Raw genomic sequence first — 25,128 nt, forward strand, 5'->3', positions numbered from 1 at the left:
CTACACGCACACAAGCACAAACGCACACAAGCACAAACGCATAGAGCACACACGAACATACGTGCATTAACACACACACATATGCATACAGACACACAAACGCAAACACACAAGCACACACGCACACACGTACACACTCACACATGCATGCACACACAAACACACACGCACAAACAGTCACACGCACACACACACAGCTACACACACACACACCTATACGCACACATGCACACACGACCATAAAAACACTCAAACACTCGCACACATGCACAGACACACACACGTACACACACATACATACATACACACACACATATACACACACTCACAAAAACCCACACCTACACCCTCACACGCCCACAAGTACATAAGTAGTTAAACACTCTCTCATAGACATATATACCCACCTACACCTACACCCACACACACGCACACAAACACACATGCACACAGGCACACACATAGACACACACACGCAGACATGCACACACGTACACTTGAACACACGCACACACACACAAGCACATACGCATAGAGCACACACACACACACACGTGCATAAACACACGCACACACATACGCACACAAACACACATGCACACACGCACACATGCATACACGCACACTGGTATACACGCACACACACACATTGATACACACAGGCACACACCGATACACACACACATAGACATACACACACCCACACATATCCACACTCACACACACACACACATATCCACACACACACACACACCCATACACACACACACATACACGCACACATGCCCACACACGCATAAGCACACATGCACACACACACAATGTCTCTTAGAAAATGATGGGTGTAATGCCAGATGCAACAAATTTTTTCCCTAAAAGAACCCTAAGCTCTTACACCATGTTCAATATAGTAAAAAATATGTATGATATTAACCTCTCTTGTGTGGAATATACACATAAGATACTATATTTATAATAAAAGAAATACAAACTAAGTCCAAAATACAAAAATAAAAATAAATAATAACAAGCAAACTACAGATAAAAAATAAAGATAAAATATCTAATAATTTAATATATCTAACCTAATTTAAAAGTTAAAAAAGATATCTAAAATTAAAAAAAAAAATTACTTAGCTTTCTAATTATACTCCGAAATTTGCCTCTAAATAATACAATTTAAAACTTATTTTTTACCTTTTAATTGTATAATTCAAAAATCAGTGTTTTAGATTATACAATTAAAAAAAATTTATAAGAAAAAAAACGACTTATAAATTACATTATTTTTAACTTTATATAATCCAAAATTCCATGTTGACTTCCAATTATACAATGCAAAGAGTAAAACGGAAATTTTATTTATAGGGGTGCAGCAACAAATACATGGAGGTGCAGAAGCTGCCCAAGAAAGCCTAATTCCGGAGTCCAACCCTTCATAGTTTCGTTCTTTTTTCTTCCCTCTCACTCTTTGTTCTGTTTTGGTGTTGGTGAAGTGTGTGCCAACTGCTATGGAGAATCATCCAAAGGGAAGAGAACAACCTAAGAAAGTGAAGATTTTGAGCACGAGTTCACTGCAAATAAACGAAAAAGATGCCTCTCAATTGGTTGGTTCCATCGTGGAAAAGGGTATCTCTGATTCACACAACAACCCCACAACACCCTTCATCTCTTTTCCCAAATCCACTGTTCTACCTTTCCCCGTTGCGCGCCACCGTTCACATGGCCCTGTAAGTGCCCTTTCGTTCTCCTTGAACTCCCCTTTCGGCTACCCTTTTCACTGTAAAGCTTTTTTGTTCTTATATTGTATTGTATCATGCTTGAATTTAATTGAAACGAAGATGTGTTGTGATGAGTAAAGTATGAAAAGAAAAAACAAATAGTCTTTTCATGTTTTCTATGTTTATATTGAGTTTAACCGAGGAGGGTATGCTTGAATTTAGATTTCGTGAGTGTTAATGGGAGATATATACGAAGTTCTACTTTGTTTTGGCATGTGGTGGGGTTCACTGCATTCTTCTTATTTAAGTTGTCCTCTGCGTGTTTTTTAGTGAACACAGCAAATGAAATAGAGGGATTTTCTATTTCTTTGTCTCCCGTTAGATATGAGAATAAATTAGTTAGTATTACTTGGTTTTGTGTGAAAAAAAATCTATGTAGGAGTAACCAATGAACTGTTCATCATGTCTGTTGAGCCTCAAAGGTCTAAGAAGGCTATGAAAAATGAAAATGTGACTGTTACGTTGATTCGTTTTGGTTTACTATGAATGTAACTTGTGTAAAGTGTAGTAAGCTTTTTGGACTGATAGTTATGTTCTGGTGGTTTTACAGCATTGGCGTCCACTGACTAATGGAAAGGATGATGATGGTGACAATAACGTTGAGGATGAAGAAGATAAAAATTTCCAGGAGTTTGAAAGAGTTTCGGCCTTTGCTAAGCCGGTAGAAAGGAGGAGGAAAAAGGGTTTGGATTTTAGAAAATGGAAAGAGATCAGTTCGGATGATGGTTCTTCTTTGGTGAAGGAATCAGAGGAGGGTGTGTCAAGATTTAGCCAAAGTACAGGGAAAAAGAAGTATGAAAACGGCAATAAGAGTCTAAACAAGAAAACTTCATCTTCTGATAGTAATATTATTTCTCAGATGAAAGTGGATATGAAACCATTGTTAGATGACTCAGATGGTGGGTTTATCAGTTCAACCAAGATTATGGATATAGATACATCAAATAAGGCAGATCATCGGGACCAAAGTGAATTTGATTCTGGTTTAGACCAAATTTGCTCTGATAGGATGTCTGATTACAATTTTGGATCTCTAGATGTGCAAAGACCAAAGCAAACTCACTTAAATTCAAACATGCCGTCTTTTTCTAGTTCCAATAGTATCATTAGTGACCAAAAGTCTGTGTCACTGGAAAGTGAAATTGATTATGAGAATCAAGTTCGGATTCAGCAAATGTCAGCTGAGGAGATTGCAGAAGCCCAGGCTGAGATAATGGCGAAGATGAACCCTTCATTACTAAAAGTACTACAGAAGAGGGGGCACGAGAAATTGAAGAAACGAGATGGTTTAAAATCAGAAGTGGGCACTGGCTCAGAATCTTTGAAGGGACATAATCAGAGTCTTCAGGATGCCAAGCATCTGCACACAGAGAATGGTGTTTCTCATACAGTGATGACATCACCATCCGAAAAAAAGCTAGATGATAACAAAATTAGCGCACAGACTTCAACCACCGCTAGTAGTAGCACATGGAATGCTTGGAGCAATAGAGTTGAGGCTGTTAGAGAGCTACGATTTTCTTTGGATGGGGATGTTGTTGATTCTGAACAGTCATCAGTCTACGGTACACCTTTCTATTCTTATGTTTTCTTAACTATCTTGAGTTCTAATGTCAATATGATGCTTTGTATATCCTTTCATGTTATAGTATCTTTTTATACTGTTATGGATTCTGTAAACTGATATATATTGGCTAAGAATTTTTTTATTGGTCAGTTATTTCTGATAGATTATATAGAAACTGGATCAGAAACCAAATGAATTTCCAGAACAAGAAAGTAACAGTGTTTATTTCCAAAATGTAAGATATTACAGAAAAGAATAGCAATGGTTCATTGAGGAACGAGAATCCTCCCAACAATATATCCCGTGCCCTCAGCTTCTCTCTCCTCATTTTTTATACTGACCTCTCTTACTCTTAACTAACTCTGCTGACACCGTAACTAACTCCTAGCATCATATAACTTTTTTCCCATTTTCCTTATTTATTCTTTCATAAACCTTTGCAATAGGGGCCCATACCCTATCTATACCCACCCCATGAAGATGCACATTGTCCTCATGGTGGAACTGTGGAAAATTTTATGCCACAACTAAAAGTCTCTCCCAACTGCTTTCTAATTCTGGTAACTGCTGCCATTTAATGAGAATCTCCTGTGGCGAACATCATTTATTTTTCAATCCTGCAAAAGCTTCTTGAAACAATTTCAACTTGTGAGCTAGTGGTAGTACTTTAGGAAGGGGCTGAGGTCTTTTGTGTGGGGTGTATAACATTCTTAAAAAGTGCCACATGGAATATCAGGTGCTCTTTGGAATGGGGTGGAATGGGGCAGAAGACCCAGCCGATAAGCTACTTCTTTTTATTTACTCTCATATCGTGTTGTAACAATACCTCCAAAATTACTTCCAATTGTTGCACATGTTCCTATTGATTGGTGCTAAAAGTTAGAATGTCATGAAAAAAAAAACACTAACGCAAACTTCCTCAAAATGGTTTTTAGCATCTCATTCATTAAGGTTTGGAAAGTTGAAGAACATTAGTCAAACCAAACTAGATACCAATTCATAATGTCTATCATGAGTTTAAAAGGACGTTTCCTTAATATCATCCTCCTCATCCTTGTTTGTTTGATGGTAACCTGATTTTGAATCCAATCAACACAAAATCACCATCCCCCATCTTTCTTCAGGACATACACTTGGGTGAATGACGCCTACACTTAACTTCTCGGTCCCCAATTTTTCAGTCTGTCTTTTTTTGACAGTGGGGGATACTTATTTGTCCTAATATTTGGAATTTGGGACTCTGATTTTAATACAATTACATGATTTGGCCTCTTAGTAAATGGATATATGCATGCCTTAACCTTACAAAATTGATTTTTAAGGTAAAGATTGCTCTTATTTATATATTGTAAATTGAACTTATCTCTAGTCAATGTAGAATTTCCAACACACCTTCTCCATCAAGGCATGGACATCTCACTTGTGGGACAAGATATTTGTAAGTAGTTCGACAACGGTGTAATAGTGGGTGACACAATAGGCTCAACAAGCCTTGCTAGGTTAGGCTTTAATATTGTCTTAGTAAGTGAACATATGTCTAACTTAACCTCACAAAATAAACCTGTAAGGTGAAGGTTGCCTTTACTTATATATTGTAAATTTGTTTTATCGATGTGAGATCTCTAACACCTTTTAGGAAGAAAATTACGTTGGACTTGGAAAACATTTGAATTTTCATCAAACAAATATTTGCTTTCATTAATCTCTATCTACATGTTAGCATTTCCATGTGTATCATCTAGGCAATATATTCCCAGTAAATGCAAAATACAGGAAACATAAGATCAATAGTGTTGCTAAATTATGGTCTGTCTAAGAGCATTGAGCTGTGTATATTAATGCCCCCTATCCAAACCCCTCGGAATTGTACTAGAAATTAACAGAGCTGTTCTGATTGAAGCTTCCTTTGCTTCCAAATGTTTCCAAGTTCATAGATTCTATTAGTTGCTTCCTGTTCTATATTAAGTATACTAGTTGTTAACATTTGCATAAAACAGAGTGGAGGTGTGAATATAGATTTGAATATTCATGGATATCATGTTTACTTTGGAAATAGGTTGGGGTTTAACATATAAATTTTGAATTTTCTACGTGACAATTCTCTGTCATTATACAGATAATGTCACTGAACGCGACTATCTGCGGACCGAGGGAGACCCTGGTGCTGCTGGTTATACAATTAAAGAAGCAGTGGCACTCACTAGAAGTGTGGTATGTTATTTGTCGTAATTGGTGTATATTTCAGTTGTATGCAGTATATTGGATGTCTGAATTTGGAACAGTTTAGATGGCTTCACAATTATGGATATTAGATAAAGAAAATTATAATATTTCCCGTTTAGTAATTTAGCATTTGCCAATATTTTTGTTTAGATTCCTGGACAAAGGGCCCTTGCATTGCATCTCCTGTCATCTTTGCTTGATAAGGCATTGAACTATATTTGTAAAGACAGAACAGGCCATATGACAAAACATGAGAGCAAAGTTGACAAATCAGTTGACTGGGAGGCTGTTTGGGCTTTTGCACTGGGTCCAGAACCTGAGCTTGTGTTGTCACTTAGGTAAATTTTACTTTTTGGTCCAAGCTGTTGATATTGTCAACTACCTTGTATGACTGAGTGAAGTTGCATGGTTATCTTTTTCCTCTTTTAAGAAAATTAATATTGCTGCTTTTATTGCAATTAATAATTTAGCGCACGAGTTGATTAGTTTGTATCTAAGTAAATCTCAGTCTTGGTTATGTATATAATTAGTAATATCATGCCCATCTGGCACGTGACATAGACTCGAAGAAGCTAGAGAGCAAATATCTGTTGACATTATTGAGTATTTACTGTCTTGCTACTCTAGAAGCCAGCCTTATTTGTGTTAAAATATTTGATAACATGATTATGATGACTTGGAATATTTTAGACTATATTAGTTAATATCTTGGGAGTGATTTCCATATTTAATTATTTTTTTCATAATTTCTTTTTATTTAGGATTGGCACCCTTTCTTGGGGATGACAATTAGTGCTGTCTTTTTGTAACATGTCATTACTCACCAATGAAGATACCTTTGTCTCCAGCTCTCCTTTTTTATTTAAATCCGTATAATATTAACATGAAATCAAACTGTCGAACTGATTATATCCTGTGATCCAACCACTCCATCACTATTCTACTGCTTAGTTTTCGGCTATGTCTTCTTTGTGGTTGTTTTTCTTCATTCCAGCTAGCTGTCTTTCCTTCTGTTCCCTCTTTTTGAAGTTTTTATTGGTCAAATTTGAAAATGTATATCTGCCTTCTCTTGAGCCCTTATTACTGCATGATGCGTAGATTTAGCTGTTACATTGGTTCTTATTTGTTCTAATGTTACTCAGCAGTTCCCTTTCTCTGGAATAATTTGTTTGGTGTTTTCAGTGAATATTGGCTTTTGTTGGAGAATCTTCAGCAGTTCCTGTATGTTAATTTTGGAGGATTTGGTTGTTCTTGCTTTTTCTTTGGGTATACTTTTTTGGATAGAAATGCTTGCTTCATCTCTTCATGAGTCTTCTATTGGGTTCACTAGGGATCAAGTAGTTTTCCTAGCTTCTTTGTGGTGTTCTGGTTATAGTCTTTTTTAGTTTTTGTTTTTGTTAGATCAATGGAGACATTGGCATGTTTTGCATGTTTATTGATCTTTGTTTTTTACCTTAATTTTTGGTTGTCGAGTCTTTAGTTGTTGAGGCTTCTTAACCTCTTATATTTTTCTATTTTTCTTATATATTAATAAATTCTGTGCTTATATAAGCTTTGTTAATTATTATGATTTGCGGTTAGCTATTGTGTACTCTGGATCTTCCTATTTTTTTATTGTGGTCTTCTTCCTAGCTTGCATACTTGGAACAACAGCCCCCCTTTGGGTAATTTTATTACCTGCATAGCTGTTTCTAGATTTCTAGTGGAAGAGTGAGATGTACTTGACTCATCATCCTTTTGTCCCCATGTAGTTAATAACATGGAGTGTTGGTGAGGCTAGAGGGTAGCTTTATGATGTGTTTGATGCACTCTTATGAGTAGCTTATGAAAAATATTCTGATTAATACTTCAATTCTTTTAAATTGTGTTGTCATATAATTATTTTGTCCTCATTATACGAGCCTAATATGATGGCAGTTGCGCTCTGATTTTTTGAAGGATATGTCTTGATGATAATCACAATTCTGTAGTTCTGGCCTGTGCAAAAGTTGTTCAATGTGTATTGAGTTGTGATGCAAATGAGAACTACTGGGATATCTCAGAGGTAATTGAATTTCTCATCTTAGAGTTATTATCTTTAATTTGATAATATTATTGTGTTTAAAATTATATTCATCTGATTAATTTATTTCTTTAATTCCAGAAGGTAGCAACTTGTGACATGGATATTTTCACAGCTCCAGTTTTTAGGAGCAGACCAGATATTAACGTTGGATTCCTTCAAGGGGGTTTCTGGAAGTACAGCGCTAAACCTTCCAATATTCTTACTTTCAGCGATGATTCAATGGACAATGAGACCGAAGGAAAACATACTATTCAAGATGATATAGTTGTTGCTGGGCAAGATTTTACTGTAGGTCTAGTTCGCATGGGAATCCTTCCTAGACTTCGTTATCTTTTGGAGGTAAAACTTAATAATTAACCATGTTGAAACATTTGAAGTCATGAGATTTTGTGTACAAAGGTTAAGAATATTTCAGTTTTACAAATTACAATTTTTGAACTTCCAAGTCAAATTCATTAGTCTTTAATGGTTGCAGACGGATCCTACGACAGCTTTAGAAGAATGTATTATTTCTATACTTATTGCATTAGCGAGGCATTCACCTACATGTGCTAATGCTGTGCTGAAATGCGAAAGACTTGTTCAGACAATTGTGAATAGATTTACTTATGACAATTTTGAAATTCGATCTTCTATGATAAGATCTGTAAGACTGTTGAAGGTGAGTGGTAATTTTCCGTTTTATTTTCTAGGTTGATACATTTTCCCTTGTAACTTATGTAAAGTTATTTCTGCATCAGCAGCTAGATAATCATTCCTAATGTTTTATTTTATTTTGGACAAGGTGTTAGCTCGGTTAAACCAGACAATTTGTCTTGAGTTTATAAAGAAAGGGCATTTTCAGGCTATGATTTGGAATTTGTATCAAAGTCCTTCCTCTGTTGACCACTGGCTAAGGTTAGGGAAGGAAAAATGTAAACTCATGTCTGCTCTGATTGTTGAACAACTGCAATTCTGGAGGGTTTGCATTCAATATGGATATTGTGTGTCGTACTTCTCAGAAATGTTCCCTGCCTTCTCTTTTTGGTTGAAACCGCTTTCATTTGAAAAACTTGTTGAAAACAATGTTTTGGATGAATATACTTCCATCTCCAGGGAAGCATACCTTGTTCTGGAGTCTTTGTCTGGAAGACTTCCAAATTTATATTCAAAGCAGTGTTTAAACAATAAACATCCAGAATTCACTGGTGACTCAGAGGTATGGTCTTGGAGTTATGTTGGTCCAATGGTTGACTTAGCCATAAGGTGGATGGCGACTATAAGTGATCCGGAAGTATCTAAATTCTTTGAGGGACAGAAAGACAGGAGATGTGACTATAGTTTCCGAGGTTTTTCTTCAACTCCTTTGTTGTGGGCGTATACTGCAGTGACTAACATGCTTTTCAGAGTGCTTGAAAGGATGACATGGGGGAGTACTACCAGCTTTCATGAAACTGAAGGGCATGTGCCATGGCTTCCAGAATTTGTACCTAAGATTGGACTTGAGTTGATCAAACATTGGCTTTTGGGATTTTCTGCATCTGTTGGGACAAAATGTAGAGATTCTAAAGGTGAATCTTTTATGAAGGAACTAATTTATTTGAGGCAGAAGAATGATCTTGAAATGTCTTTAGCTTCCACCTGTTGTCTGAATGGAATTGTGAAGATTATTACTACTATTGATAATCTTATACAGTCTGCCAAGATTGGCATCCCAAGCCAAGAAGAACAAAGTTTCTCGAAAGAAGGAAAAGTACTCAAGGGTGGCATCGTTAATGGGTTTATGGTTGACTTGAGGTATATGCTTGATGTTTTCATGTCTTCTGTTTCTTCAGGGTGGCACCGTGTACAATCCATTGAGTCATTTGGCAGAGGTGGACCTGTTCCAGGAGCAGGAATTGGATGGGGTGCCCCAGGTGGAGGGTTTTGGTCAGTGACAGTTTTATTGGCACAAACAGATGCAAGATTTCTTGTCTGTTTGCTGGAAATTTTTGAAAACGCATCTAAAGATGTCGTGACTGAAGAAACAGCCTTTACTGTGCAAAGGGTTAATGCTAGCTTGGGATTGTGCTTAACTGCAGGGCCTAGAGATAAGGTTGTTGTAGAGAAGACATTGGATCTCCTACTGCATGTTTCTTTACTGAAGCACCTTGATCTCTGTATACAGAATTATCTCTCTAATAGGAGGGGTAAAACCTTTAGCTGGCAACATGAAGAAGAGGATTACATACACTTAAGCAATATGTTATCATCTCATTTTAGGAGCAGATGGCTGTCTGAAAAGGTGAAGTCGAAAGCTGTTGATGGCAGTAGTTCTTCTGGCATTAAGACCTCTCCAAAGGTCGGTACTTGTTTGGAAACCATTTATGAGGATTCAGACATGTCTTCCATGGTAAGTCCAAGCTGTAATTCTTTAACGTTAGAATGGGCTCACCAGAAGCTACCACTTCCAGCTCACTTTTACCTCAGTCCAATCTCAACAATTTTCCATAGCAAGCGAGCTGGTACTCAAAAAATTGATGATGTACTACAAGATTCCTCTAATTTGCTTGAAGTTGCCAGATGTGGACTTTTCTTTGTTTTAGGTGTTGAAGCAATGTCCACTTTTCAAGGCCACATTCCTTCTCCTGTTCATCATGTATCATTAACATGGAAGTTACATTCCTTGTCTGTCAATTTTGTTGTTGGAATGGAAATACTTGAACATGTTCGGAGCAGGGATAATTTTGAAGCTTTGCAGGATCTATATGGTGAGCTTGTTGACGAGGAAAGGCTTAACCAAAGTAAAGACGTTATTTCAGAAGATAAAGAGAATCTTGAGTTTCTACAGTTCCAATCTGAGATTCATGAAAGTTACTCAACTTTTATAGAAGAGCTTATAGAGCAGTTTTCTGCTGTGTCTTATGGTGATGTGATTTTTGGCCGGCAAGTTTCAGTCTATCTACATCGTTGTGTTGAAACTTCCATTCGCCTTGCTGCCTGGAATACACTGTCCAATGCACGTGTTCTTGAGCTTTTGCCACCTTTAGAAAAATGTTTGTCGAGTGCTGAAGGATACCTTGAACCTTCGGAGGTAAGAAAATATATTCAATAAATATCAAACTATTTTACCATGGATCATTACCATGTTCTGATTCGGTTTGAGTATTTGTTATTTTGATATGTTCAGTTGGATATCTAGTAACCATTAGAAATTATAGTATAGAACCAAGTATAAATCTCGTCTTACAAGACAATTTTATAAAGTTAATTAGATTTTAAGTTTATTTGTTAAGACTCTTTCTGTGTTGAAGATATATGGTTGAATATATAACTGGTATTTATATTTTATTGTATGTATACTTTTGTAAATTTTCAAAAGGTAGTTGCTTAAAAGTTTGCTTTAAATCATAAAAGCATATGCCACAAAGTACAAGGAAAGCTTCTTTTGCATCAAATAAAATTGTTTAATTTTTTTAAAATGTTAAAATGAATGCTTTATTCATCTATGACCTTTACTTTGTGTATTATTGGTTAAGAGACGGGGATTTACCTATTAAGACTTCTAATCCCAAAAACGATATGATAAATACAATCCAAGATGTCACATAGCAGTGTTATCTGAGTTTTTGTTTTTTCTCTAGATATTTGCCTAGCCCTAGTATTAGTATTTGCAGTGGACTAACCAATATAGGTAAAAATAAAAATGTAACAGAAGGCAAAGAGGATATAGATAATAATATTGCTTCTTGCGAAGGTTCTGTGAAAGAAGAGGTGTAGTTTTTTCCTAGAGAACATTTACTTTCATTGAACATAAAGAAGACTTTGAAGAGGAGAAAAATAAAGATGGTGATTACAGACAAACTCTTATTGATCTTATCAAACACTAACTTTGTGGATAGTGTTTGGTCATGTTAATCTATTGCTGTAATTGACCATGCTGCAGAATTTGTGTTAAATAATTTACTGCGTTGGTTGTACTGTAGCTTTATGAACTTCGAGGAAGCTTTTGTGAGCTCAGGAAGTACTACACTAGTGGTTGCACCTGCAATGCATACTAGTCATTGATTCAGAATGCAATGTATTTAAATTAACATCAATCGTGTACCTTATCTCTGCAGGATAATGAAGCAATTTTGGAAGCTTATGCAAAGTCGTGGTGTTCAGACGCCCTTGACAGAGCTGCAATTCGAGGATCAGTTGCATATACTCTTGTTGTTCATCATCTTTCCTCTTTTATATTTCATGCCTGTCCCACGGATAAGTTATTGCTGCGAAACAGACTTGCTAGATCTCTCTTGCGAGATTATGCAGGGAAATCGCAACATGAGGTAACAAAACTTTTAACCCTGATGGAGAAATTGTACTTGAGGCTAATCTCCATTCAGAACTTGTGCTTCCATTAATTATTCAATTAGTTTTAGCCAATCTGAATCTGATTAAGGAAATCAACTGGTGTGTGAATATGTGTAGTTCATAGTGATCCTTAACATGAGTCTATTTGAGAATATGTGTGTGCTTGTCCTGTCATCATATTGTTTGGATGTATCAACTAGCATTTGGCCTAAAAAATAAAATTTTAAGATTGTGCAGTGAGACATCACTGTTTAGATAGATCCTAGTTGCAGTATTTGTGTCATGGATGAAGTATGAGTTAAGATATTGTCCTATGATCCTATCACTATCCTTCCTTATATGCTTTACTTTGTTGCATCCGTATTTACAATTTCACATACATTATGGTGGTGTAGCCAAAACATTAACTAATGGAACTTCTTTTTCAGGGAATGTTATTGAACCTCATTCACCATAACAAGCCATCAACATCTGTCACGGAGGAGCAGCTGAATGCTGTGCTTTCTGAGAAGAGTTTGTTAGAGTCCAGATTAAAAATATTGGTTGAGGCTTGTGAGGGAAATTCCTCTCTTTTGACTGTAGTAGATAAGTTGAAGGCCGTTCTTGTAGAGAAGAGTTAACAGTGAGGTTAGAAGGTAACCAATCTATATATAGAATGATATACGAAAGAACAACAAAGTCTTGTATATAGATTCTACAATGGGGTCTCCAATGTACTGATTGGAGCATACATGGCCACTGATATTGGTATATTTTGTTAGAGTGGAATCTGTTTTTCTCATTATGGTAACCATTTCATAAGGCATGCAATGTACATATTGAAAGGATTAAAGTATTTTAGTTATTATAGACATTTATTCGATTTCTATTTTATCACATTTTTACTCCTTTTATTTTATAAGTTTTTTTCCATCTCCTCAATTGTTACATCTACCATTTTCTCCCTGTTTGTTTCTCTCTATATCTTTTCTCATCACTCAAATGTAGTCCAAGATAGTTTGGTGTTGGTTACTGTCCATTGTTTGACAATGGTAAAGGCCCACCTAACTGTTGTTTGGTAGGAAAAATATAGAAGCAAACAATACCAAACATATATATGAAGTGACAAGTATTTCTAATAAAAAATAGAGTATGTAAAGTTAAGAGGAATTTGTTGTTCCGATTTTGAAAGTCATTTATGTCCTAATATGTTTGGTGTTGTAGAAATAAATGAAGAGAGGAAAGTAAAAGGGTAAAAGTGAAAATATTTTGACCGTTTGAAATATATGAAAGGAGTATTTTGACAAATAAGGATGAATACCAAAAAGTACTGTGAAATATACCTTATTTTTTGCTTGCTGTTTTTGCTTTTGTACTTTTTTTTGTTACTTTTTCTTTTTGCCCTTTTGTCTTTTAACTTTCTTGTAATTTTCCAAAACATTAAAGACAATTCTACACACCACAAATCTGATTTCAAATATGCTTTTAAAAGTCTATAAGGTCATACACAAAATGGTAGAAAAATTCTACTAGGATGGTAAGAAACTCAAAAATGACATATATGAAACCTAACTTTATGAACTTGTTGATGAACTAACCACAAGTATGAACTCAAATATGTAAACAAAAAATACTTAAAGGTACTTAAATGAAACAATTTCAAAAATTGCTTAAACATATTTTTGGTGATTTTTAAAAGGTTAAACTTGGAAATAAAGAAATGTAAACGACATGACTCTAGACAACATAGAAGGATTAAAAATTAAAATGACCAAACCAAAAGATAAATAAAGAATTAATAAAAACTAAGAACATGATATCCAACACATTTAGAAGCATTTATAAGGCACAAAACTATAGTCAAAACATCCAAAACAAAATCAGAAAAACAATAATGATAACATTCTAGCAACTCTGACCTTTGTTGAGTGTTTTACTCATGACTTTATTCATAGAACTCCAAATGAAATGATTTTTTTGTTAGAAATTAGACTCAAATGGCTTTAATTTAACTATAAATACATATTTTTTGGAAAACTAAGCAAAATGTAGTTTAACTTTTAAAATCGTCACAGTTTACTACCATAACAAATGATAGATGGAAAAACACAACAAGACATGTAAGAAAATAACATCAGCAACACAGAACAGGATAGATAAGGACCAAAAGATTTAGTTCTTGAAGAACCAAAGCTATGATACCAAATCATAACAACCTTCCTGGCTAGGTTGGGCCAAAGCTAAAAGGATGCAATAAAGATGGTCCCTTGAAGATATATGGTGCGAAAATGTGGTGGATCATCAAGGATAGGGGTTTGAAGCTCACAACCATATGGTGGTTAAACAATGGTGATGTGGTGTTTGAAGGCTCTAAGAGAGGTTAGGTCAACTCTAAGAGGAAAGTGACTAGAGCGGTCTCATGACTTATTCTAGTCTTGATCTAAGATGAGTAGTATGACAAAAAATGGGCAGCATAACTTTACTCAACATCAAAGATGATTATAAGAGAAGAGACACATCTATATATAGGCAATGGTGTCTCCTAAAAACCCTAAAAGCATGATCTCTCACCTTTGTATTCATTAACCGAAAATGAGGCCTTCTAAGGAGTGGACAAGTGTCCACGAATCCTCTACAATGAGGGAAGGACATGTAGCGACTCATAAGGACCATCCTCTTCATTTCTAGAGTGTCATGTGACCATTACTAAAGTTAAATCCTCTCCAATGGAAGCATGACACATAACACATACTTTTCACATGGTTTGAATGTCTAACTTAAGGAAAAATCCTACATTAACGAGGCCTTAATACAAGCCTTAAACCACCTACACTACTACAAGCTATGCTCCATGATGGCTCCAAAAGTGATTCAAAAGGTAGAGTTTAGACCATCTTCATGCATGACTTCAACTCTTCCTGTAGATGTTTGACCATGTTGGACCATATTAGTTAGTTTGTTTAGTGTAGGTTTTGGTTTTTAGTTCTAGAATTAGTTTTAGAGCAGTATAAATACTAGACTAGGTTAATTAGTTTATTTGTTCTGAAGTTTTAGGATTAACAACCAGGCCTTGGAGTTGTCGAGTTCATCCTTTAATGCTATCGAGATCATCCTATAATGTTGCTAAGATCATCTGTAATGTCGTCAAGCTCATCCTTTCAAGCTGCTGAGCTCATCCTCTAAAGCTACCAAGCTCATCCTCTCGAGTTGTCGAGCATGACCTATTATACTTTCAAGCTCTATCTATTATCCTGCCAAGCTCGGCTTGTTAGGTTGTTATGCAGAATTTAAGCCTATACAGTTCTAAACCTAACTTTCCCACTTCGACCTTATTTTTCACTAAACAACCTAAATAATCATAGTTAGTTAACTAATAAGGGAAACTTTTCCTCTCCTTCAATCAACAACCCAAAATTGGACATCCATTAACTAATAACCACCAATACACTACTACCTTAATGTAACACACCAATACATCGCTACCCTTATGTAACACACCAATACACAACAAATTGTTCCCAAAATACAAAATGACTACCAGTGAAAGCTATGGTGATCGATCATTAAGTTATTAAAGCTATGGTGATCCACACATAGTGAAAGCTTTATCCTATAAAACACGTCATCAAAACATTCACAACAATGCCTCTCCATGGCCGGTGCAACAACAACCACGACAAGGTGTCTTGAAGATCAGAGGACAAAAAATGCAAAGAAGATGGCAAGCTCCCTCAACCCACAACAAGAAGTTGTCACCTAAGGTCATAATAGGCAACAACCATGTCACAACAGTGTGACGATAGCTTCACTATGGCCACGACTAGGGTAGTGTCACAAATTTTCACTAGAGATGGAGCTGTGCATATGAAATTGTGGAGGAAGGAAATGAATTGGGGGAGGAAATCTGAAATGTAGTTTGTATTTATTGAGTAAGTCAACAAATTCATAACCTTATTGATAGATGTTTTTGTCGGTAAATTAAACAGCTACATCTATCAGTAACTAAAATTTATCGGTAAATATATTTGTTAATAAGTCAATAAAAAATATTTATCAGTACAATCTTCGGTAATTAGCATTTACGATGGATCCTATTCTATCGGTAAAAAGTCATCTATAATTTTTGTTTTTCCTATTATAATAATAATAATAATAATAAAAAAAAAAAAAATAAAGGAATGATATTCAAGAATGAAAAGTGCGATGCCCAAAAAATGTTTAGTAATTGACAGTTTTGGTTTGATTGAAGTGCACAAATCCAAAAGTAATATTGTCATACTAAGAATGGAGATGCCCAATAAAGAGTATAAAAGCATATATGTGACAGTATTAAAGGGATGAAAGGATTACATGTACACACTACAGCAATCATAATGGAGAGAAGTATTTAAAGTAGGAACAAGTAGAGAATATGACAGTCAGAAGATTCTAAGATTGAAAGATCTATAGAAGTCATCACATATAGGTGTAGTGTTGATCACCTAGGTTATGAAGATCTCAGGAACTGTGAGGTTTTAGGTTAATAAATATAGTATAAAAATCCAAATTAGCGTGTGAAGGTAACACACAACAACGTAGAAGACCTCGCTAATGTTGGAAACCAAAGGAAATGTATGTAGTTTTGTGATGCAGGTGAGCAATTTGAGTGCAGAGGCAAATGAGTGATCATAAAGCCGTTGTAACATCGAAAGCTTTCAAAACTTAGAGACAACCACAAATTGTTACAAATGAAGGTTGAACAGTAAAGGAAGAAGTAGCAACTAAAAAAGTTTTTAGAGTTGTACCAGCAAGTAAAACAGAGAACTTATCGGAAGGCTGCAGATTGAAGGACTGGAAATGTCTGCAATATAAAAAAAATGCCATATTTGTAGATGCAGTTTTAGTATGGGCAAATATTGCATAATTTCAAAAAGGTTGTCCTGTTTTTTATTTTGTAACCAGAATATTAGGAATGTATCGTTTTTTTTGGAAGGGACAAATTAACAAGCAATTGTACTGTAATATTATGTATAAAAGTGTTTTATTTATTACTATGAGTTTTTTTTTTCTTTTGTTGATTAAAAAGATCATGTTATACATTATTGGGGTTTAGGACTATATTAAGTAAACATATAGATATTAATTTATTTAAAAAGCAATATGACGAGAGCTATTTTTTATTTATTGTTTTTAAAATTCAGTGCAAGGCCCCAAGAAAATATTACCCATAATTTAAAAAAAATTAATTTAAAGGTGGTTATATTTTAAGAATATTATTTAATATAATAAAATGAGACGATCCAACTTCAACATAAAAAAAGTACAGTTTCTCATGCAAATTGTATATATAAATTATAAACCCCAACTAGGTCATAGTATATGTTTTCAAAACACTGATTGGAACATAAAGCACTTTATTCATGTGAGAATTGCTAATGAATGAAAATGCATCATTAATTTCAAACTCTTTCAATTTATCCTATAAACATTTTCCAATATATTATCAGAAAATGGGATCAGAACACGTACTTAAGCATACCATTTTAGATTAACAAATATTTAATTAGTACTAAGTACATATAGGCACACAAGTCCTGCCTTCTTTAATTAAAGACATTTCAGATCAACATGAAGACACGAAGTTCATCTCGACACTGAAGGAAATTAAAAGATATAGATGTAGAAAATGAACAACACCTAATTAAATATAACTTAGTGACACCTAATTAAGTTAACTTGCTTCAATTCTCTCTTAACCATAATGCCACAGCTCCATCAATCTGCCTGCACAAAGTTAATGAAAATTAACACATAATTAATAATCTTGGTGAAGCAAGAAAGTAATAATGGGTTAAATTATTCATTTAGTTAAACAAATGTTATGTTTTAAAATTTATACTTAAATATCATTCTCGTTAGTTTTTATGCTATTTTTAATATTCACATGAATTTAAAGAACAGAGACTAAAAACAAAATTAAAAGTGGTATTTATAGAGACTAAAAGCAATTGAAATGATACGTGTAAGGACCAAAATATAAGAATCAAAAGATAAAATTAATACAATTATAATAAATTAAACTTTAATATATAATATATAAGGATAAGAAATTCTTACATTAACTTTACTTGCAGAAACTGAACTGGTTGGTGAATTTGGAATGAACCTTGCCCACTGTTAATTAGTTGTGCAGCACAAGAAATTAGGAATATTATATATATAAATGAGAATATATCTTGTGAGTTTCAAGAAACCTTAAGGTAGTTATAAGCATGCGCAGTACTAACCCTAAAGCCTAAACTGAGGGTTAGAATAAAAAAATAATTACATTTTTCGCAGCAGCGCTGAAAGCTTCTCGATGTGGGATCTCAGGGTTAGCTGCTTTGATGCGCTGTATCTCCTCTCTGACATGCACAGCAAAATCAACCAACTTGTGAATGTTATACAATGAGTATGAATATTTCATTTGGAAACTAGTTTAAGATGATATGAAAGTGACTTATGATGACCTTTATATATATATATATATACATATATATATAAATAAATATAGATCTTTCTAATAAGCCTTTTCAGAAAGGATCAGTCTGCTTCATAAACAATGAAACTGATGAAAAAAGTTACATTTCACGATAACCAATTGAAGGAAAAGAAACTCAGTTGAACTGTTTAGGGAATAAGAGAGAATGAGATAGTGTGGTGATGGTGTGGGTGGGCTGTGTTTGTGATAGCAAAAGACAAAAAAAGTACAATTTCATTTGCACTTACTTCATGAAACGATTGTATGCAGATGGGAGACGGTGCTTTTTCTCAGGTGCTGCCAAATGAAAAAGAGAAGAAAAGAAACAAGAACACATATAAGTTTACATGGTTGGAGTTGAGAAAAACACATCATATGATTATGTAAGTGTCATGTTATATTTGTTTGGAGAGGGTTCTGAAAAGGGTTGTTCGATCTGTGGTAACTACGTACGTTTCACAACGAATGATGCTGCTTTGGGGGACACTGACTCGTTGGATGTGGTTGGTGAGGAAGATGAAGACGATGCTTGTCCCTTTTTGGCATTACTGTAAAACCCCTGCTGGAAACAAAACAGATGGTGCTTACATACTCTCACTTTTTCTCTAACCAACCATCACTATACTATTGATCTCAAAGTAAAACCTATATACGCACAAATATAGCATAACAAGAAGAAGAAAACTGAAACACAAGTATTGCATAGTGCAGAATATAGATGGCATATATGGTTGTTCATGAATTGATATTAATATTTAATTATGAAGGTACACAACCTGGAGACTGAGGGTGTGATCAATGCTTTGGTTTTGAGAATTTGGGGGTCTGGTGCTCAGAAAGGAGAGGTTGCTGCAGTGGCCACACTTCACTGTCACAGTGTCTAACAGCCTCTTGCATGGGATACCAACCTGCACAAACATCAACATGACCCTACATGTAAATATTTCTAGTTCCCTCTTTCAATTTTAGGAAACATTATTTTTGTTAATGTACTTCTGAGTACTACTACCTGTACTAGTTATCTTAAGAAATTAGTTTTTCTAATGAAATGTTTGACAATCATTTACAAATAGCTATATACAAGGTTTCGTAGTCATGTTCTGATGTATGGTGATATTGCAAAAATTTGTGAACAGAAATGTGCTCACAGACTTGATGCTGCAACTGAAATCATATCTGCAGACCCTTTTTGAAAGCTTGGATATTTATTGTTGTATCATACATAGAAGTTGAGTATAAACGTAACGTTATGATAGACAGTAAGATAAATAAATAACAGCATGAGTGATGGTTGGTGTGTTTAAAGATGAGGTTACCGCGAGGACAGTGTTGCAGAAGTTGCAACGAACGTAGCAGAGGTGTTCAGATGGTGGAACCAGGTCCATGGTGAGTTTGTCGTCGTGGTTCATATTTCGAAGGAACAAGGGTTAGGAGGAGAAGAGTGAAAGAGGAGTGAGTAGGTTTAGCAGAGGGAGGAAAATGTTGCAGTTGTAGGGTTTAAGATAGCAATTTGAAAGGGTCAGTGGGTGATATATAGGAATAGGAATTGTGTTGTGTTGTGTTGTGATGTGTTGTTGTTGTATTGTGTTGTGGGGTAGCGTCAAAAAGAAGAGTAGTTTTACCTTGGTCTTCTAGTAGTACAATTTGCTGCAGCATTATATTGCACGCTTTGTTTGCAGACATGACCTGCACCAATCACTGACACTAATTAACCATCTACAATGGCCAATATATGGTTACTTTATCGCACATATATACATGTATATATTTATCTATACTCATCCTATTTCAAATACAACTTTATTTTATTCTGTTAATCATCAATTTAGCTTCATTTGGATAATCAAGTTTTCTTCTTTAAATACATTCAGTCAACGTTAAAAATGTAACTTTTCCATTAATGAAAAAACAAATTTAACTTTTAGCCAAATGTTAACAAGTTTACTCGTTCTGTTATAATCATCAATGACTTTATTTTTAATTTAAGGTTTATAGGTTCACTCAGTCATTAAGGTTTACAAGGTTGAATTAATAAAAGAATCTGCAGAAATTTAAGAAGTTCACTATTTCATTGGCGTGATTCATTCTGTATACATGGCTTAAGTTCACTATTGCGCATTATGCATGTCTTAAGTTTATTATCAATGAAAAATGTAATTAAAATTTTGTAGGAATTAAAATTGAATTTGAGATCTTTTGAAGAAAAAAAAGAAGTAAATTTTTATCCCAATTTTTCAATAAAATATTGATAAACTGTATGTGCATTTAAGTGATTTTTTTTGCAAATGTCATTTTCAATTGATTTGGTTTCATAAATTAAATCAAGGTTTACTTTATTTATAAATGAAATTATTTATGCTCAAACTTTTTAATTATATTTGTTACAGAAAATTGAGAAGGATTTTATTTTGATATTATAAAATTCGTAAGAATAAATTTTAGTACTTTTTGATAAGTTTTATGAAATAAAGTTATATTTTTAAATCTGAGACACTAAAATATTATTTTACCCTAATTTTAGAAACTAAAAACATAATTAAACTTTTTAGAATCAGTGATAAAATCTAAGATTACGTTAATCATTAAGACATTAGATAAGAAATAAATAAAGAAAAAGAAACCAATAAACAAAGGAAAATTATATTTTTCATTACTTAACCTGCTCTAATTTTGACACTAGGCACGTAACATTTCTTTTTAATTCTCCTTTTTTTTTGGTAAAAGTGCTACTTTTTATATATCTGTCATTTCTTTTAGTTTCAAAATAATATGATCTTTATAATTTTATCCTTCATGTAATTAATAGGAAGGAAGAAAATTTTAATTGCGATGCTGAAATATAAAAAACTAAAAGAAGTATATAAAAGGAATAACTCCTTTAAAATTACACTACAGATTAAAAAATTAATAATTCGTTTAATTGTTTTGTAAAACCGACTATTATGGATATGAATGAATAATAATATTTTTTATTAATGGAAAAATATTTCTTTTTACCTTGAGTTAAATGTATTTAAAGAACAAACTTGAGTATTTAATATTGTTTCATCTTAACACAAAAAGAAAAAAATGCATGTTTCTGGTTCTTTAAGATTTGGATCAATTGTGCCACTCCAAAAAGATCCACAAACTATATATTTTAGTGTAAAAGTTATATTCATTATACACATTGGCCATTTTTGTCATGTAAGATATCGTTAGTTTAGTGAATAATAGATTGATGGTTAAGTGTATATGTAACACTCAAACATATTTTCCTTCTTTGTTGTGGTTTGAAATACAGGCTTAGAAATTTAAATTTTGATTGAATCTTTAAAGTTGGAGTTGTTAAACATGATTATCCTCTAAATAATCGAATTTATAATCTTAAACAAATATGAAAACAAAAAAATAAAAACAATTGAAAGATTATTTGGTTTCGTAATATTAAATATTAAATTGAAGTTGATTCAGAAGTCAAGTGTTTATGCTTAAAATATCATCACAAAAAATTGCATCCCACTCTTTCTACGAAAACTATACATACGAACATGTTAAGCTAATGTTGATAGTTAACTTTTAAACCCTTCAAAGACTTAAGTAGTACTGAAGATGGATTATAACCCGCGAGCCAATCCGGCTCACCACGGGTTTGAGCCGGATTGAGTTTGAAAAATGTAATTTTTTTATGTTGACTAGTTTTCAATTCGGCTCATTTAAAATCCGGTTCACCGGGTTGAACCCGTGGTGAGCTGGGTTGGCTCACCGGGTTGAACCCGTGGTGAGCCGGGTTGGCTCACCGGGTTGAACCCGTGGGGAGTCGGATTGGCTCATCAATCCACCTAATTTAATTTAATTATTTATTATTTTGTGTTTCAATATTATTAGTTAGCATTTTTTTTATTATATTGTAAATGGTAATAAAGAAGATGTTTCAAAATAGAAAAATATTATAAATTTATCTATTCAAAGACTCTAAATTATAAAATTTTGAATTGTCTTTGGAGTTTAACATTATTTTAGTGTGACGTTTATTTAGATTTGAATTAAAAAAATATATAATTTTTTTATTTAAAAAAAAACTTATAATTAAATGAGTGAATGACCCAACCCATTTAACCCATCAACCTGTGGTGGGTCGAACCGAGTTCGAATTTTTTCAACTCGCTAATAAGTGAGTCAGGTTGGATTGGCTCACTAAGTGACCAACCCGTGATGAGTTCGGCCAGGTCGAACCAGATTACCTGTTTTGACAGCTCTGGACTTAAAGTTTGAACTTTGGTGCTATTTAATTGATACAGGGAGATAAATTCTTCCTATGAGAAATATTTTGAGATGTCTCCGTTATAGAATTTTATTTTGAATATTTTCATTCTTACGTATTTTTGTACAATTCTAATCCATGTATGTATTGCAAATATAGAGAGAGAGATGACTTCTAAAAAATACTGTACAAACTTTTTATACTTTAGTTTTTTTTTCTTCATTGCTGCTAAAATCTTTTGGACTTTTATTTTCTTTTTCGTGAGTTTCTATTTAACTATTTTATAACTGTATAATTTTTTTTGAACAGTCTGTTTTCTTTACATACAATGTGAATATTAATATCGACCTGACGCTCACTTGTGTTTCCTCATTAATTAGGACGTTATGAGATGTCACTTAATGTTACATGGTCAACATTTGTGTTAACTACCTGTTTAATTTATCTAAAATCACTTATTTTTTTATTTATTCAACGAAACTGTAATATATCATACTGTAGTATAAGATAAGTCTTTAAAATTATGATTGGAACTGTTGTTTAAAAATCACTTATATATAATCTACTCTACGGTTCTTTCTATAATTGTGGTCTAGTATCACTTATAAATTATAGTTTTTGAAGAACCGAAGTTTATAAATAATAATAAACAACAATTTCAACTAAATTATAGTCTTTTTTTTTTATAAGTAATGTTACCTCTTCACCATATACTACCTTCTATAATAATATTTTATATGTATAATTATTTTATATATTTACATGAATGAATAAAAATGAGAATTAAAAATTTCATCAAAAATAATTGTGCAACTAATATTTACAATGGACCATTTTAAAATATATAAAAATGAAAAATGATAGTTTAACTCATTATTACGAAGGGTCCTCATTCTATTGATAATCTAAATATCAGCCCAAACCCTAGAACAAATGATTCTACTGAGATTTTTTTAGGCACTGTTCTATCTGACACATATATATTGATGATCCTCTTTCACAGTGGTATTAAATGTGAGAAGTTCTTTCAACAAAAAATATAATATGAGTTTATCACATTATAGGAAATCATCCTTTTTTCCTAAACCTAAACCTAAACCTAATAAAAGTAATGATGTGTAGGTGTGATTAATACTATTCATAGAGTGTATTAGATTTCATATAGCACAAAAAGTGTAATTAAAAGGAGGGAAATAACTCACACAACTACAACTGAATAGCAGTACACAGTGAGCATATAGTAAGAGAGTTTCTTGTTTGGTTAGCCCTAAATCTTCTAACCACATAAAGTGTAGTTGAAGATTTCATGACTTTAGAAGCTAACCTTCCCTCCCCTAAACTTTCATTGCATAAATAAACATGCTGGCCCCTCTTTTTCACCACTACACACACACACACTTCTTAAGTAACCCTAGCATTCAACCGTTCCAAAATAACTTTCTCTCAAAGTTATTCACTATTTTTCCCTCAAATTGCACCCCATAATGCTCCCACATCTCAAATAAGGAAAATAAAGCATAGGAACTGTCCCATTATTATAAATGCATTGCAATTCAGATGCAGTGATTGCACCAGCTCAGCGATGGAAGTGAATGGTAACGAACCTCATTGGAATTAGAAGCCCACCCTGTAAATATGGTAACCTCAATTAAATCCATGCACACTTGCTAACAGAAGATGAAAAGTGTTTCAGACAACTTCCAAATTAACACCACAACAAGATACCAATGCGCCAAGAAGTCAACTTCAACCATAACAAAATAAACACTGGGAATCAGAGCCAGTATTCAGTGTAGACAGAATTTGATTACAAAACCAATGAATTTCTCTAACTTTTTTTACCCATCTTGATTAATTAACAGTAGAAATTTATCTTAGATTATACATATTATTCCTGTGTGTCATTGGTAGATAGAGATAAGTGTTATCGTATGTTTGAGGGCATTGGTTGGGTAGAAGCAATTAAGAGGAAGAATGGATTGGATAGATGGAAAAGGTGGGAAAGAAGAGAAGAGGGTGAAGATAGAGAGGAAAAGGGAAGGGAGAAAAGATAGTGAAGAGAAGGGGCCCTGTAATGGAAGACCTCTTTTTGTGGGTGCAGCGCTTGAAGAGGAAATGTGAGAGTGACGTGTGGGAGAGTGACATGTGAATTGGTGATGGCAGAAGATGGGATGGGTTTTGTGATGTCCTTTTGTGATGGGACGATTCCACAATTCCCAAACTAGGAAACAAATCTATCTTCTCACTTCAGGCCCCTACCTTTCTATGCTTGTATAAATAAATGCACACCACTTTCCCTACCTAGGTCTCATACCTTTTCTCATTCACCCACCTAGCCCCTCTCTCTTTTCTCTAGTCCGATGAATGCCCACTCATTCATCTCTCTCTTCCTCTTCCTCTTGCTGCCACATAAATTCATTTTCAACTATTCATCTCAAAACCTCCTTTTCAACAAAC

At 33.9% G+C, this 25,128-nt stretch overlaps 2 protein-coding genes across 4 annotated transcripts; one reads left to right on the top strand and one right to left on the bottom strand.

The window, feature by feature from the left end:
- Window positions 1-1,373: 1,373 nt before the first annotated feature.
- On the top strand, window positions 1,374-12,823 carry LOC108335722 (transcriptional elongation regulator MINIYO). Of its 2 annotated transcripts, none has more exons than XM_017571839.2 (10): window positions 1,374-1,730; window positions 2,332-3,346; window positions 5,465-5,559; window positions 5,722-5,909; window positions 7,510-7,615; window positions 7,718-7,975; window positions 8,112-8,297; window positions 8,421-10,688; window positions 11,716-11,925; window positions 12,379-12,823. In XM_017571839.2, exons 1-10 carry the CDS (start codon window positions 1,512-1,514, stop codon window positions 12,568-12,570), a joined length of 4,737 nt encoding a protein of 1,578 aa, XP_017427328.1. In that variant the 5' UTR covers window positions 1,374-1,511; the 3' UTR covers window positions 12,571-12,823. The 2 variants fall into 2 exon arrangements, with proteins under 2 accessions (XP_017427328.1, XP_017427327.1); XM_017571838.2 differs by having other exon boundaries at window positions 1,375-1,730; window positions 7,715-7,975.
- Window positions 12,824-17,460: 4,637 nt separating this feature from the next.
- LOC108334927 (protein CRABS CLAW) lies at window positions 17,461-19,987 on the bottom strand. 2 transcript variants are annotated; one of them, XM_052869861.1, is made up of 7 exons: window positions 19,745-19,987; window positions 19,205-19,336; window positions 18,882-18,990; window positions 18,677-18,725; window positions 18,237-18,312; window positions 18,026-18,082; window positions 17,461-17,692 (listed from the first exon to the last, which is right to left on the bottom strand). In XM_052869861.1, exons 1-7 carry the CDS (start codon window positions 19,835-19,837, stop codon window positions 17,684-17,686), a joined length of 525 nt encoding a protein of 174 aa, XP_052725821.1. In that variant the 5' UTR covers window positions 19,838-19,987; the 3' UTR covers window positions 17,461-17,683. The 2 variants fall into 2 exon arrangements, with proteins under 2 accessions (XP_052725821.1, XP_017426337.1); XM_017570848.2 differs by having other exon boundaries at window positions 17,463-17,692; window positions 18,882-18,987; window positions 19,745-19,983.
- Between the last annotated feature and the right edge of the window lie 5,141 nt (window positions 19,988-25,128).

This window comes from Vigna angularis, chromosome 10 (assembly GCF_016808095.1).
Source record: "Vigna angularis cultivar LongXiaoDou No.4 chromosome 10, ASM1680809v1, whole genome shotgun sequence".
Classification (NCBI taxonomy): domain Eukaryota; kingdom Viridiplantae; phylum Streptophyta; class Magnoliopsida; order Fabales; family Fabaceae; genus Vigna; species Vigna angularis.